Source organism: Leptodactylus fuscus, chromosome 1 (genome assembly GCF_031893055.1).
Source record: "Leptodactylus fuscus isolate aLepFus1 chromosome 1, aLepFus1.hap2, whole genome shotgun sequence".
Taxonomy (NCBI): Eukaryota; Metazoa; Chordata; class Amphibia; order Anura; family Leptodactylidae; genus Leptodactylus; species Leptodactylus fuscus.
In genome coordinates this window covers 142,798,121-142,814,334 of record NC_134265.1, presented here as the reverse complement: position 1 = coordinate 142,814,334, position 16,214 = coordinate 142,798,121, and the positions used below count along the sequence as shown (strand labels likewise).

Here is a 16,214-nt window from a genome sequence, read left to right as displayed (position 1 = left end):
AAACGCAGCATGTCAATTATACCTGTGGAAATGTAAACGTTTTCCCTATAGATTTAATTATCGAAAAATGCAATTTGGAATGTTACGACTGGTCACACAGCATGAGCTGCTAAATTGATTTCAATGGCACACCTGAAGATAGTCGAAACACAGCACTTGACAGTCCCATTACAATGGAAGGAGCAGCGTGCTCTGCCTGACCAGCCGCTCCATTCAAAAATGGGATGCAAAGCACCCCTGTGTTTGTAATCTGTGAGGATCCCACCTCTGAAGACTGTCTGTGATAAGTGATGTGGGAAAAACCGCTGTAGTTTTTTTCTGCAGAATTTTTTTTACTGCATCCCACTTCGTGGGACCTTAGCCTTAAAGGGGCTTTTCAGCTTTAGCAAGCAAATGTTTGTATAATGAAACGTTCTACTGTACAATGTTCCAATATACTTCCTGTATCAATTCCTCATGGTTTTCTAGATCTCTGCTTGTTGGCATTTATTCTGGTTACTTCCAGTAGGTCAGGGAAGTAACTACCGGGGTAGCAGTGGCAGCCGCTGCCACATGGCCTGGGACATTAGGAGGCTCAGTGGGCCCCTGAAGTTTTTTTTTAATAGACCATTACACACTGGTGAAACCGCAGTAGGTAATGGGCCCTATTTACTTAGTGATCCTCACTCCTGCTAACGGCTGCCTGCATTTCCCCTTCTGCGGATGTGATCAGGAGCAGAGATTAGAAAGTGAGGACGCGAGCCCGCGAACCCCCAAACACTTCTATCATTATACTTGGGGGGGAGGGGTGTCTTTTCAGATACCCGAGTCTAATGATCGGAGTGCCAGGGGAGGTTAGACAACATAAAAACACTGTTTCTTACCTCTCCTTCACTGTAAAATGAGGCATTTTACAGTGAGGGCAAAGTGGATGGGATTCTAGCAAACCAGCGTGGTTTTGGAAATCGCAGCATGTCAATTATACCTACAGGAACGCCAGCGGTTTCCCCATAGGTATAATTGAAACAGAAAGTCTGCTGAGGTAACCTTTCTGTCTAAGGCGCTGTTGGAAGAACCGCTATGTGTTGCCACAGTGGTTTTTCCCACAGTATTTTTTTGCTCCAGGATGACACATGGTGGCTTAGGGGGCGTTCACACTACCATCGGTGTCCGACAGGTAGTGTCCGCTCAAAATCTGGCACGGACATTAGGAGCGGACACTAGCTGTGTCCGTGACACCCGACATGTAGGGTTCTTCTGTCCGCTTGAGAAGTCAGACATCTTTACATGCGGACAGGGAAGGAAGGGCACGGAGTGCAAAAGAACGCACCCGATGCCCATTTAAATAAATGACAGGTGTCACGGACACAGCTAGTGTCCACTCCTAATGTCCGTGCCAGATTTTGAACGGACACTAGGGGCGGACACTACCTGTCGGACACTGACGGTAGTGTGAACGCCCCCTTAACCTCAAGGACACAACTGGTGACAGCTCATACAGTTTTCTGTTTGTATAATTCTGGAGAAAGCCACAGATCTCCTATCATATAGGTGGTGCACTGATAGGGTTTCACCCCAATAACTGTAGTAGTATAGATCAGGCACTCAGGCTTGTTATATAGAAGAAATTCATTTTATTTGTAGAACATTCAATCCATAAAACACGGGTGAAACGTTTTTCGGTACCCAAAACGGATCTTCGTCAGTCCCTGATACCAAAAATACTTAGACTATGTTTGTGTAATGACAGTAAGTTCTATTACAAAATTGTCTGACCACTATATAAGCAATGCTACCTCCGATGCCGCCCCTGCTACCTCTTGTGTCACCCCCTCTACCTCATAGATTGTAAGCTCTTGCGAGCAGGGCCCTCAGTCCCATTGTGTGAAGTGACTATTTCTTTTTAATGTATCTTTTTGCTGCAGAATATGTTGGCGCTATAGAAATAAAATGTTATTATTATTGATAATGTGGGACCTCAGTCTTAAAGTGGCAGTATAAGGATGCCACACATCTACTAGGTATATCATTTCTCAGAGGTCCTAGCTGTTTATCATCATGAGGGCTTAATACCAGTTATACACGGCTCATGTGTCTGGCCAGGAGGAGTTACCGAGTGTCGGTAAGCGGAGAGGGACGAGCTATTGTCACTCCGTGCTTTACTTCCCTCACACAGCAGTCTACCTGCCACATTCTCCCTCCACCCCTCCCTGTGAGAGTCTGCCCTGCCGCCTCCTCCCACCTCTCCCCTCCTTCATAGCCTTCCTCCTCCTCCTCCTCCAGTCAGTGCACTCCCCGGCAGCTCTGGTGGCTGTGCTGGTGTCAGCTCGTTGGACAGCACGGAGCAGACATTGCACCTCTGGACTGGACGCATGTTGTGCCTGTGCATTGTCCCCTGCTCTGAGGTGCTGCAGTCCTATGGCGCCCTGGTATTGTCTGGTAAGCAACAGCTCCCTTTCTTGTGCTCTCTGCTTCCTTCCCTTGTTGCTATTGCTGCCTCGGTGATTGGGAAGAAGGGGCAGGCTCCTATCTGTTGGCACTGATAGAAAAGGCAGGGCTTTATTGTAGAGCAGAGCCTGCTGTGCCCCCCACCATCATGTGGGGATTGTTGGGGTAGCCCTGTGCCCCTTAGTTGAGATGTCACAGTAAACCCGTCAGATGATGACTGAAATTCTAGTCATTATGAAGTGACAATGCCAGTCCTGTCAATGCTGGGCAGTAATGATGGCTCTGTGGTGTATGGCTAATTGTTACTAGTAGCCGTGTATGACTGTAGCAGCTCCAGGTATGGTCACAGCCCAGTATATAGTGTCAGTTTCTAAGCATGAATGGGGTTTGCAATGCAGCGACCAGATCTGTATGGCTAGCTGCACACATCCAGGGATGGGCTACTGAATTCCTGATGCACACTCTTATCATGTCTGTGGATAAAGGTGGGCATGTGAATATTACAAGATTTCCCCCAAGAAATGAGTCGTCTAGGACGAAATACAAATTAGATAAGTGCCACAAAGTTGTAACAATTACTGTGTGTTAAGGTTACATTGTGCTGGACAGAGTCTAGGCGGATGCCAGGGGCACAGGTTCTAGTCATTGTCCATAATGTAGCCAGGAGCAAATAGGATGGAGTCTCTGCAGGCATTTTACTATGTTTTTCATACATTTTTTTTATTTCTTACAACCATAACTAAAGTTTACCATATCCGTTATACAGTTCTAATCCCAACTTCTCCAGTATGACACATATGAACCTTAAAGCATAATGCATGATAGATCTCCATGGACAGACAGAAGGAAGAGTAGAAAAAGCAGAGTAGTAGAAAATGTTTATACACAAGTAGTGGACAAGGATATGATAGATGCGCAGAGTCCTAGGAGGCATTGATAACCTTATTGAAAAATGAAATGATCCTGAGAAACCTGGGTGGATACTGAAAAACTTCAATAAGCCAATGTTAATTTAGAATTAAACAGAATAATAATTATTTATATACTGCAGCACTGTACAATTTGTAGGGTTCGAGTACAGACAAAAAAAGATACATTACAAAAGAAATAGTCACTTCACACAATGGTACTGAGGGCCCTGCTCGCAAGAGCTTACAATCTATAAGGTAGAGGGGGTTATGGTTTGATGACAAGAATGTTGTGGGTCAGAGTTTGGTAGTAAAGTCCGAGAGATCCCAGGAAAGCTGGATGTGTCCTTGGCAAAATGATTGATATTGGACATGATTATTAGTTATTGTCCATAGTTTTTTGTCTGTTCTTTAATCTTACAAGTCTTTCAAATAAGTTGAATGTCTCGGGAGATGGGTATTTGAGAAGGGGAGAAACGAAAGTAAACTTGCTATCCAATGGAGTAGGCAATATTGAAATATGTTGTCCCACTTTATCATGAGGGAATGCACTAAAAAGTAAGGTGAAACCCTATTTTTGCTCCTGTGGTTCCTGATGAGCTAAAATATACTAATTGACAAAAACAATGAAGTACCAAAAAGTTGGAAGTGTTGGAACAAAATGAAACGAAAATATATGTGAATGTAGTGATGACATAAGTAGTGATTACAATATTAGATTGAAAGTATAAGTTTACTGGGGGAAAACTGTACACTTGAAAAGGAGGTTCTAGTAGCCTGTTGGGCTGCTTCTAGCCTTGATACAAGATACGATATGGATGGACATAGAGGATACAGGTTTCATATGGTATCCTGCAGCACATTTGTCCTTAGGCTGGTCTTACACTACCGTAATGTAAGTCCGCAGTTGGAAGCCTTGCCTTGAGAGGTGGCATGTGGCCGCAGGATGTCCTCAACGTATGGCTTGTGGTTAGTGTCCCTCATATCACTGTTTGGGGTGACCTACTGTTATTTGCAGTGGCTTCCCAGGTCATCACACCGTCAGTTTGAGCAATGTGTTGCTCCACAGCAAAGGATTGAAGCATTAGCCATGAGGCCTCCATACTTAAACATGATCGTCCGATCCCAAACAGTACCTGGATTTTTACTAAACCTAAGAGGACTTCAGTTTGTAGCAATCCAAGTTTCTTCTTCACTATCCTCCTGAAGACAAAGGTGACAGTGGCTCACTGTCAAGGGCAGGATACATGATGGGCACCATGGCACCAAATTTCTATTTGTTAACCGCTTTGAAATGGTCCAGGAAGAGACTAATGTACAGTATAATGAAGGTGTCATCTGTGTCTGGATGGTGGACAATTCAACTCTGGAAGCTGCTCGTGCTTGTCAGAGGATCAAACAATTCTTTCTACCAGTGGTGTGTATGGGCAGTTCGGAGCCTTTACGCTATGTATGTGTGCCCTCACATCATCCCTTCTTCCAACACCTCCTAAATTAGGTCAGAAAAGTCTACATGGCAGTCAATTCATTGACCTGACCAATCTGCTTCTTTCAATATCAGGATGCACCCCTTCTCAAAGTGTGTTAACTAGGCAAAATAAAATGGTTTTGAGTGTGTTGTAGAGGGATGTCCATCAGAAGTCTAACCAAGAGATACGATACCCAAAAGTACTCTCTGAGAGCTTTATTATAGGACAGCAAGAGAAGCACTCTTAGGCTAAGGCCCCACGTTGCGGAAACACAGCTTTTTTTTTTTTTTTTTTTTTGTTGCAGATTGAAAAGGATTTGTTGAGTGGATTGAAAAGGAATTTAAGATATAAAGGAAGCTCTTAGACGTTTCCCTTCTGTTAAATCCACTCCTGGCTTTGGCTCAAAAAAACAGCAAAATCTGCAATAAAAAAAGCTGTGTTTCTGCAATTTGGGGCCTTAGCCTTACACCCTCTTGTGCCAAGACCCAGTGTCTAATCTGACCAGATCTGTAATCATTTACAGAATTGGTTGAGACCTAACTGTATGCAGAGATAGACATTAACGTGACATTATATAACTGGATGCATTAGTTTTTGGGTTTATTTATTTTATTTATTTTTAATGAGTGTATATAATGTAAAGGAGGAGACACCGCCATAGTGATACAAGCCCCTTTTAATGTGTCACTTTTCATGTTGCACTTCTAGACAGGTAACAACTAGCTTGAAAAGTGTAAGACATAGTATAACAGACAGGGCTCTGCAGATGGTCCTTCTTCAAGGGAGTTGGTGCAATCTTGGAATGGGTGGCTGATGGTTGACGCTTGGTCTCAGGCCTGGTTCACATCTGCTCATAGACTGAGTCATGCGGAGAGAAAAGTGCTGCTGATTCGTGGGGACACTGCACTAAAAACACACGGACCCCATTATAGTCTATGGGGTCCATGTGGTTTCATTGCTCACCACTTTTTAATGTGTTTGGTATTCTGTTCGGGGGTCCCCAAGCAGACTCCCCGAGTGGAATACCAAGCGCAGATGTGAAGTAGGCCTCACAGTGGTTGTAGAGAAAGAACTTTGTGGCTGGCATTGTAAGGCTTGTGCTTATGAAGCTCTTGGATGTGGCACGGACAATGGTCTTTTTGGGCTAGTGGGGTAACCAGTTTTAGATCTTCTCACTAGTGCTATAGCTTTGGTAAACTTTATTTAAAGTAGTCAGGCCTCGTCTATTTGGGGCCCTGTGAGTCCACCTATTTTTTGGTCCCTTATGCACTTTCTTTGATCCTTTAATACAAATTTGTTGATTTAAAAAGTAGTCACTGGGTTTCCTCTCTGTTTTACTGTTTAGAGCATAAGTGTCAAACTCTGGCCCGCCATGTAATTGTATTTGGCCCACAAGAACATACCAAATGTCTACTGGAGTGTCTAGTATAGTAGATAATATTGTAGCAAACTGGATTAAGCTTTTCATGTTCCAGATTCTATGTTGTTTGGGCAATTTTTTTTTTAAATAGGCTGGGTGAGATCAAAAAAAAAAAATCATACTCTAATTTCCCCAGTGTTTCCTAGCGCAGTGTTACCCATCCATTGTTGTTTTCCGGCAGAAGTCCCCACCGCACGTGACTGCTGAGGTCAATCAGCAGCTTCCGCAGAAGAGATTTGGGATGTCCTAGCCGGTGAGTAATTTCTAGAATTCATTCTTGATGGCGATAGCAAAAAGGCTGTATTGGATGTGGAATTTCTCCAGATACTTCTAGAAGGAAGACACCAGAGCACCAGGACAGGTGAGTATTCACCACAAGATATGGCTAAAAAACATCACCTTAGGAGTATCTGGAGAAATTCCACATCCAATACAGCCTTTTTGCTATCGTCATCAAGAGTGAATGCAGCCTACAAGAGAGTCAGATCCCTCACGCAATTCCAAGGTCTTGCTTCCAAACATCTATCCAAAAAAAAGCATTCTTTCAATTTTTTTTCACCACCACAAGAACTACATAAGAAATACCCTAAATCTACAGTCAGCAATAAGGAAATATTGAAAAAAAAAAAAAACCCTCCTAAAACATGTTAAATACTACCTTTCTAGAATTCCCCTGCAAACTACAATATGTAGGGGATAAAACACAGACCAATCTTCAAAAACTGAATAAAGATATATCCAACATCTCCATAAAGTCATGGAACGCTTTGGGGGGAATTTATTAAGATTGGTGTTCTATACGCTAGCTAGAGTAAGAAATTAAATTTATACCAGTCAGTGACTGATGTAGAGTTTACCCCAGCTTTCTGGCGTGAGTTACAGTAAAAATTTGTGAGGCCAGGGCATTCTGCACAGTCTGCAATGGTAAGTTTTCGTTTGTGACTTTTTTTTTTTTTTCCTTTTTTTTTTTTTTAATGTAGATTGTGAGCCCCACATACAGTTCATAATGTACATTTTTTTTCCCCTATCAGTATGTCTTTGGAATATGGGATGGAAACCCATGCAAACGCGGGGAGAACATACAAACTCCTTGCAGATGGTTTTATGCCCTTGACGGGATTTGAACACCAGGACTCCAGCGCTGCAAGGCTGCAGTGCTAACCACTGAGCCACCGTGTGGCCTCTAGTTTTCCTTTTGTGTCTTGACCCCGTGTCTTTGTAGAATTAAAGAACTAGGTAACAGATTGAATCTTCATGTTCAGTAAGACCTGTACGACCTATAAGCTTGTCTAACATGATTACATTCCCTTTTGTTATACCAATTCTGAAGCATCTTATCTCAGAAATGTGTATTTTGCCATTCCTCTATTATTCCTCTTTTTGGCACATAACTGCAATATAATTTGGACTCTCGTAAGACTAGAAAGATAATGCCAATTAACGTATATACTCGAGTTTAAGCTGACCCGAATATAAGCCGAGGCCCCTAATTTTACCACAAAAAACTGGGAAAACTTATTGACTCGAGTATAAGCCTAGGGGGGAAATGCAGCAGCTACTGGAAAATTTCAAAAATTAAAATGGTTGTAGTTTTTGGGTGCAGTAGTTGCTAGGGAAGGGGAGGGGGTGTTTTGGTTGTCTGTCTGCCCCTTCCCTGAGCTTGAGGACTGTTTTTTTGTCTTCCCCCACTTGGAATTCAGCCTGGCTGAGTATAGGGTATCTGCAGTGCTCCTATTAACCCCTTCCCGACAGAACAGGAGCACTGCAGATCCCCTATATTCAGTAGACCGGGCACTGTCAGACACAGGGATACCTAATGTGTATGTGTTACACAGTCATTTTCAACTTTTGTATGTATTCTAGGGACAGGGGTGATTAAGAACTTTTATTTATTTATTAATTTTTTTTTTTGCACTATTTTATGGGAGATTCTATACATTGATATTGTGGCTGGTCATAGACCCACCCATCCTAATTCGGCTTATACTCGAGTATATACGGTAGGTCATTCCTCTGATAAGAAACAGTGAGGCTTTGTATGCGTACAGTATATCTCTATCTATCTATGCGTTTTTAATGCCATTCAAAATAATGCGACCAGATGTTACAGGTTATTCAATAACCTTACATACATGGTGTTTTTTTTTGTTTGTTTTTTTTTCCATATTTCATCATGCCTTTTTTTTGCCTCTTTTGGTTTTATTTTTCAAAACGCAGCATATTTTGCCAAGGTTACCTTCACATAGTTTCTGTATGGTGTCAGATTTTGACTTCATGTTTTCTTTTGGAAGGTCTTCTGCCCATAAACTTTATATACTTTTCTAACACCACTTGCTGATCTGCTATCGGGGCCCATTGATGTAAGAATATTATTGTTAGCTACTTATTATTCTTTCTGACTATGGTATAACTAAGAGAATGTCCCTGTGTTCTGATGTGATCCACACTGTATGTGTACTATAGGCTTGGTTTTTAATGTTAATAGTTTTTATCTTTCTGTTATGCTGCTTTGGCTTTGAGAAAGCTTTGTGGGGGTGGGGGTGGGGGCACTTATTTCTGTGAACTGACAAAACAAGTTGAAGAAAGTGAACGTTTTCCATGCTATGACTACTCATTTGCTACAGATATAAAATATGAGAATACTTTACATTGTTTGCCTACCTACATGTTTTTTTTTTGTTAACTCCCTAACCATTCCAGAAATGGTAATTCCCTATTGACTTATATATAAAGGATAGATAAAGATAAGAAATAGTAGTGACCAGAGAAATACCATCAGACTTCCTACCGAAGAGATGTGGGGGTACTGTTTTTCCTTATGCTAGGTTCATAGTCTCCTATTGAGATTCCTATGTATATGTGAACTTAGCCTTAGGCAAAGCATAGTGTAAAGCACTGTATAAGGAGTCTTATAGGCCATAGTATGTAGTGTAGAGAGACAGCGACTCCTAGCATCATAGTCAGCTGTAATGTCAAAAGTCAATCTCCTGACATGGGGTATAGGCTGGCAAAACCAGCGCACACACGGATCTGAGACACTCAGTAGTGTGAGATCAACCTAGAGTTCTATGGGCGAGTCTGTGCAGTGCCGCAATTCACGCCCATTACGGACATGTCCTATAAATTGCGGACCACGGTTGCAGGCCGGCCACACCACGGCTAAAATATCCGGTGGAGTAGGAGGCCACATTGAATATAATGTGTCCGTATTTGAAAACCCTCAATTGTGGACTATTTGTGAACTTGCATTACGGCCGTGTAAGACCAGCCTAAAAGTTTCAGGACAGGGGTCTCCAGGTGGTGGGTCCTGACCACCAGCACCATAAGGACATGCCGCTGTATATCAATCTTACACATGATTAGTAAATCTCCACACTGATATTAACTGATTAAGAAGTCAATTCTGAGTTATAAATGTATATAAAAGCAGTATATACAGTGTAATACATTATATTGATATCTGTTTTAGGAAATGTAAGATGTCGATTGAACCCAGCTATCTGACTGTGTTGGGATGACTTCCAAGTGTCAGTGGGCTTGTACAGAGCAGTGAGACACCATGACAGTGTTCAGACAGGAAAACCTGGAGGATTATTATGATGTTGGAGAAGAACTTGGAAGGTAAGTAGCAGCCATTTGGCTACAGAATTGTGAGCATGTGTCTGGCAGGAATCAAATGGGATGATGTGATTTTTTTATTTATTTTTTTTGTAGGCAGCCACTGTGCTAAATATGTATAATTATCATTTCATTTCCCCTGCTAATAGAAGGACCATTAGAACTGGTTAAGCTGTGCCCTGGCGGCTCATGTGAAATGATATAGTATGTTCCAGCTGTTAGACACTTGTGACTCAATGTTTCTTATGCACAGAATGGTTGACCTTCATTTTTTTCTGTCCTAATAAAAATGAGAATATGATGCGTATTATTGGAGAGTGTGACAAAGATGAAGTGCAGTGTGTTACAACGAAAAAAGGGCTACATTTATAAAGGCATGTTGGTGACCTTATATCGCTATATATTGTATGGATTTATTATTGTTTATTACAGGTATAATGATGAATACTGTATATAGTAAACAATGATGTATACTGTATGTAGTAAATATACAAACGGCTCACCACTTTGCTATACATAATAGATAAGGCTTTGCTCATTCTTCATATTTATAGCACTACTATTTTTTTTTTTTTTATTAATTTCTAGCTCTGACTTGATGCAACCAGTGCAGTCTGTAATGGCCCTTTAAACATCGCAGAGCTCCGGTCATGACTCCTATGTTGCTGAACAGTTCCTTAGAATGGAGCTTTTGAGGCTCTGTCAGATACTGTATGAGGATATACTGTAGACTGTTTTTTGGGGGGGCAGCCTTAATAAAAGCCCCATCTAGGATTAGGTGCACCTGAATTATCAAGAAGCTCTGGCTTCTTCATAAATTCTTCATGCATCAGAATGGAAGTCCTGTATAACTTAGGCTAGAGAACTGTGGGAATTATATCAGGCCAAGGCGTCACTGCCTTGGTGCACCAACATTCGCGTCTGGGCCAGAAAATTGTCGTTGATGAATTGATAAATTTCCCTCAATGTTCTGAATCTGCAAGAAAAAAATATCCATATGCCTTTTGTATGATATTAGAGACATGCAGATGTACAATTTCATTTCTATACATAGTGGATTCCTACTAGAGCTGTTTACATGTGTCCTGAAGCTGGCCATACATGTTTGATGTCTGTTGGCCGTAGCCGCTTATATTGGCAAGACCAGCTAACAAGTCTAATGTGTGTGGGGTGTCCCAACTCCTTTCTCCAACAATAGAGGAATTCCAACATGCCTGATATTTTTGTTTTCAAAACAAGAAGTTACTGATGGATAGAACAAACATATATTTCTATTACTACATGGATCAATAACTAGTAAATCTGAAAGCCTATGTTGTCGGCAGCAACATCCTGGTAGTGACTGCATTTTTCGCCAATGAAAAAAAAAATTATTAAAACTCAGAAGAGGAAGAAGTTTAGGTGCTTACATTATCATATGCATCAGACATGTTAGAATTAATGTGAACGTATGATCTATGGTTCTTGCTTCTGAACTGTGTACATATACACTTTTCCACATCCTATATAGCAACAAGGCTGTCAGCGGGTAGTTTCTTTCCCCCATTACCCACACTACAGTAGTTGCATAACAAAGGATGGGATTCTTCATTTACATTGTCACATCTACTTTGTTTCCGGGACTTCTAAACAGAGACCAGTTACATAGCCCCACTAAATAACACAGAAAGCACCCTTTGTTGCCATCAACCAGCCTGGGTCTGTAAGGCAGTCATTTGCTTTTTGTCTCTGTGGTTACATTATTTAGTGGTATTGCTATTTATGTAATTTTGACGAAATTTTCCTTACAGTTCAACACATTATTTATGCCGGGTCCATTATGGGTAATATACCAATTACCATATTGGCTTGGGGACTCTTAGTCTTGAGTGATATTTGCAGTATAACTGCCTCAGCATTGATGCCTGGTGGCTGACATGTGATGCCCTGAAGGACAAGCCTGGCTGTATACCGTTTCATGTAGGATTTCACTATTAAAAATGAACATTAAAGAAGAATTATAGTTAATACCTAAATATTTCAGTTAGTATTTCAGTACAGTTTGCCTAGAGCAACCCTGGTGGCTTATTGGGGTGACAGCCCCTTTCAGGTTGTAGACACCCACCCACTAAACAGCTGATTTTTCCAGGAAGGCCTGGCCAGACACATTCTGACACTGTCCAGTGATTTGTTGAGCTATTTCCTTAATATATTGGCATAAACTGCTTCAAGAAGTGTTAACAAGTACTTTGTGGACTGCTGAGAATTGGTCAGGATGAGATATGAACTTGTATGGACTTTGCACCTGTTTTATAGCTGCACATTTTTGTCACTCAATCTTAGTTATTTGCTATTAAAGGTTATTGCATAATGATGAATAAGCAAATGCGGAGTGTGTCATATATTATAGCACTGTTCTAGGTATTACATAAATCTAGGTCTATGCAATTGCTAGTAACATGACATGATTGATCACCCTAAGCCTTGTCCAGAAGGGTAGTGTGAGTCTCTTAGCTGGGCAGCCTCATTTCTTTGGCAGCTCCCCTGACGACGATCATGGCTTGGGCCTCCAACTACTAGAGTATAGGTCCAACAACTGTTTGCCAGTTGTCAATGAAAGGGGTTATGCAACATCAGGAAACATGGCTGCTTTCCTCTTCTCAAGAAGTGACCTTGCATCACACGCCAATGCTACAGATCAGTTCCATTAAAATGAATGTAGCATGGCTATGTGACCAGTGAACATGATGTCACTTTCTGAGGAGAAAGCAGCCATGTTTCCTAATCCTAACCCCCAACTATTTCATAGTGCCTGTTGAATTTGCTGGGTAACCATGTAATACAGAGTACTCCAGAGCAAAAAAGTCACATTGTATAGTGGACCTCAACTGTGGCTGATATATAGGCCTGATGTATCCCCTGACAGGTGACATTTATGAGTATCACTTTTAGGCTTTGGTTATACTTGCCAGTATTTTTATGATGTTTCAAATCTACTCCTGGTAATTTCGACTATAACCAAAGAGAGTGACTTGCACTTCACTGTAAGACATGTATATATCATGTCACTGAAAAAAAAGGCCACATTTACCTGATGTTAGATGAAGCAATGGTTCACTGCAGGATGCAGACAAGCCCAAATGGTATGTGGTGGGGGCTGCACATATGCAAAATAATGATAAAACTTCTACTCATACACCCACTATCCATGAGATGACTAGTAATTCCAAATACACTCATATAAGTCTTCTATAAAGTGACATTTCCTTAATAGACCAGCAGTCAAATTTCAGTGGTGGTCTGGTACCTGGGATCCCTGATGTCATGTTCATGTACCAAATGCAGCAACTATACAGCTCTGTTCTTGCTTTTCAATGAACAGGCCACACTGTTCACCTGAACAGTGTAGCATGTTCATACAGCTCGTAGCAGCCATGGATTTTATTTACTGACTTTAGGATAGCCCAGAATGTGCCATCTGCATTTTAATAAATTAAGTACAATTTACTCTGTTTAATTATTTTTTAACTATACACTGGAGTATGAAACGCTAGGCTTAGGGCTCGTTCACATGGAGTTTTTTGGCAGCGGATTTTGACACAGAATCCGCCTCAAAATCTGCTTCCAAAAAGGCTCCCATTGACTTCAATGGGAGCCACTCGCTTCTTTTTTCTGCTAGCTAATAGTGGAAAAAAGAAGCAACATGCCCCTTCTTCCCGCGGATTCCGTGGCTGACTCCGCCATGGCGCAAGGCTCACTCCCGATTAAGCCCATTTATTTGAGCCTAATCCATCGCAGCTAGCTGCGCGGTATGTTCACACGCGGAATCCATTTTCCGCCGTGTGAACATACCCTTAAAGGGATTGTCTCAGAACAGAAATTTGTATTCAACCAGCAGGAGAGTACATTTTTATTGTGACCCACCCATGCTTACATTCAAATTCCTGATCTGAAATCCCTTTAATAAATCTGCCCCATATGTTAATTACTGTGCTTCTTGGATGGAACCATATGGCCACATCCAAAGCACTTGTGTGTCCAAAGGACGTCTTACTGCGATTTAACCCTCACTCGTTCATACAAGACTGTAATAATTGCCCTTTAATACAAGCTGTAGATGTAGAATTGGGCTTTGTCCAATTTAGAATACCCATTTTTATATGCCGCAAAAGGATTTCTTAGGGTCCAATTTCTTAGAGTCTGAAGCCAGCCACGTTAGACTTTGGATGGCTGTCATGCGGCAGCCCAATCGATGATCAGATTGTTCACAGGAGTGAATTTAACAATCCGATTGGAGAGCAGTTTAGTTGTTTAAGAAAAAAATAAAGCAGAAATCTGTGCAACTTGATGATATGTAAAAAGTCTTCGATTGTGCCAAACACTGTTATGTCCAGGTGACTGTTGGCCTAAAAATATCTAATGAAACTGATCATCTTTGGTTAATGTCTGCCATTGAAAATGATTGTTTGCGTTATTTTCCACAGCTGATCATTGACAATTTTGGCCAACAAAAGTCTAATGTGTATGGTTCGCTTTTAGGTTATGTTCACATCTGCGTCAAAGGCTTTGTTGGATTTCATTCTTTTTTTCGTAGTTCTTTATAACCAAGCAAATTTATCATTTAGTAGTCTATGGAAGCTGAGGTGGTGGCCATGATGGTTGCCTGTACATAACACCGTTCTTTGCCACGCCAGCACAGTGTGATGGGTTCATGACGGAGGCACAAATGCTCCATCTTCTTTGTTTTCTATTTGTCTGCTACATAAATGTAGATAAGGATATAGCTATGAATTTTCTTCTATGTTGACCCTGCTTCCCCCTCAGACTCTACTAAATGACCCTGCTTAACATCTTCCATACCAAGCAGTTTAATAAAGCCTAATTTTTCTCTCCTTTTTTCTGGCAGTTCCAGAAAGGATCTGCATGGTAATCTTGTGAGGCAGGAGCGGCTAATAACAGTTCGCACTCTCTGGAGTTTAATTATACCGCCAGATGCCTTCTATTGCAGTCACATTGTGTTAACTGCAGAACTTTCCATCCCAAGCTGGAGAATCTGAGTGGTCTTCCTGGGAATAGCAAGTGGCCATGTCCTTATGTGTTTGTACGTTGGCACATATTGCTATTGGCACGTGCATAGGGATTCCTTGTAATAGTAATGTGCAGTTATTACATGAGCTGCAGCACACAATATGCGTATTTCTATGTATGTAAATACTGGCTTTCTTAGTTTTAGTTCATTTTTCTTTACCATTTCAGTTGAATTAGCTGTGGAAGTCATATTTGAAAGTTTGTATAAAACAGAGCTATAATCTATACATCCCCCCCCCCCCATACATCCACTGTCCCTTCAGCACTGCCACTTTTTGTCCCCTATATCTCCTCAAAGCGATGACGTTACATACATCATTCACATGACATTTTTTTTGTTTGTTTTTTATGCACGTGAAAGTGAAACTCCATGACATCCCTTTTACTGTTCTACACAAAAAGGAGCTATAGTGTGACTATGTTGTGTTGTTCTTGAGCACCAATGCAAACTCACAAGATCATTGGTTTACCTGCAGGACGATCACCTCTAGAAATGGAGGAGGGGGGGTTAAGAGGTTAATGCTCTCGTTTTTGTGTGCAGACACTGACTACGGTACATTTTTGGCATGTTTTCTGAACGGTACCATAACATGTTTGAACCTTCCAGACAATGGAATAACTAATAAAATAAATCTTGGTTACTGGAGCAAGGAAGCCTTTTTGTGTGTAAATGTGCCGTGGGCGTCTGTCATGTAACTTACAAATGTCACCTGTTTATTGTAATATATATCAGCTTTCACAGCTTGCAGAGTTCTTTAAATTCAGTGGTGACTTTAAAAAAACTTGCAAGCGTGGACTGGTTTCCAAATGTTATCTCAGTATGTATATATGTGGTGAAAAGAACATGGCATATATTTAGCTTGGATTAGGTGGGTGTAAGAAGCACTGCAGCTGCATAGGCCTTGTTTATCCCATAATGAGTAGCTTCGGAAAAGATTGGGAGCTTGTCAAATATAGGAAAAGGCAAAAAAGAAAAAACACCTTTTGTGACAGAAAAAATTTGCTGCTGAGAAAATTAACTTTTAATCCGTCTGCAAGTGAGCTCTTTGTGTACCTGGGCAATGTTCATGCCTGCTGTATAACCCCTTTTTTTTGCCTGTGGCCATCAACCAGATTCAGTAGACTTGGTCATGTCTTGGGTGCACTGAACATCTCATTTGCATACTAAAAGTTGATTTTGTAAGGATGAAAATTTTGCTCCTTAGAAAATCAACTTTGACAGTAAAATAGATATGATCACTAACCAGCAATACAACAGCATATATGCAATAAAATAGTATCCATAATCTCCGTTTACTGGAATAC

At 41.1% G+C, this 16,214-nt stretch overlaps 1 protein-coding gene across 1 annotated transcript in view; it reads left to right on the top strand.

The window, feature by feature from the left end:
- The first annotated feature begins 2,276 nt into the window (after positions 1-2,276).
- DAPK1 (death associated protein kinase 1) overlaps positions 2,277-16,214 on the top strand; it is a 121,871-nt gene continuing 107,933 nt past the window's right edge. Inside the window, exons 1-2 of the mRNA XM_075277690.1 lie at positions 2,277-2,418; positions 9,694-9,845. Coding sequence (XP_075133791.1) covers positions 9,784-9,845 — 62 coding nt within the window. The 5' untranslated portion in view covers positions 2,277-2,418; positions 9,694-9,783. The remainder of the gene's footprint in view (positions 2,419-9,693; positions 9,846-16,214) is intronic.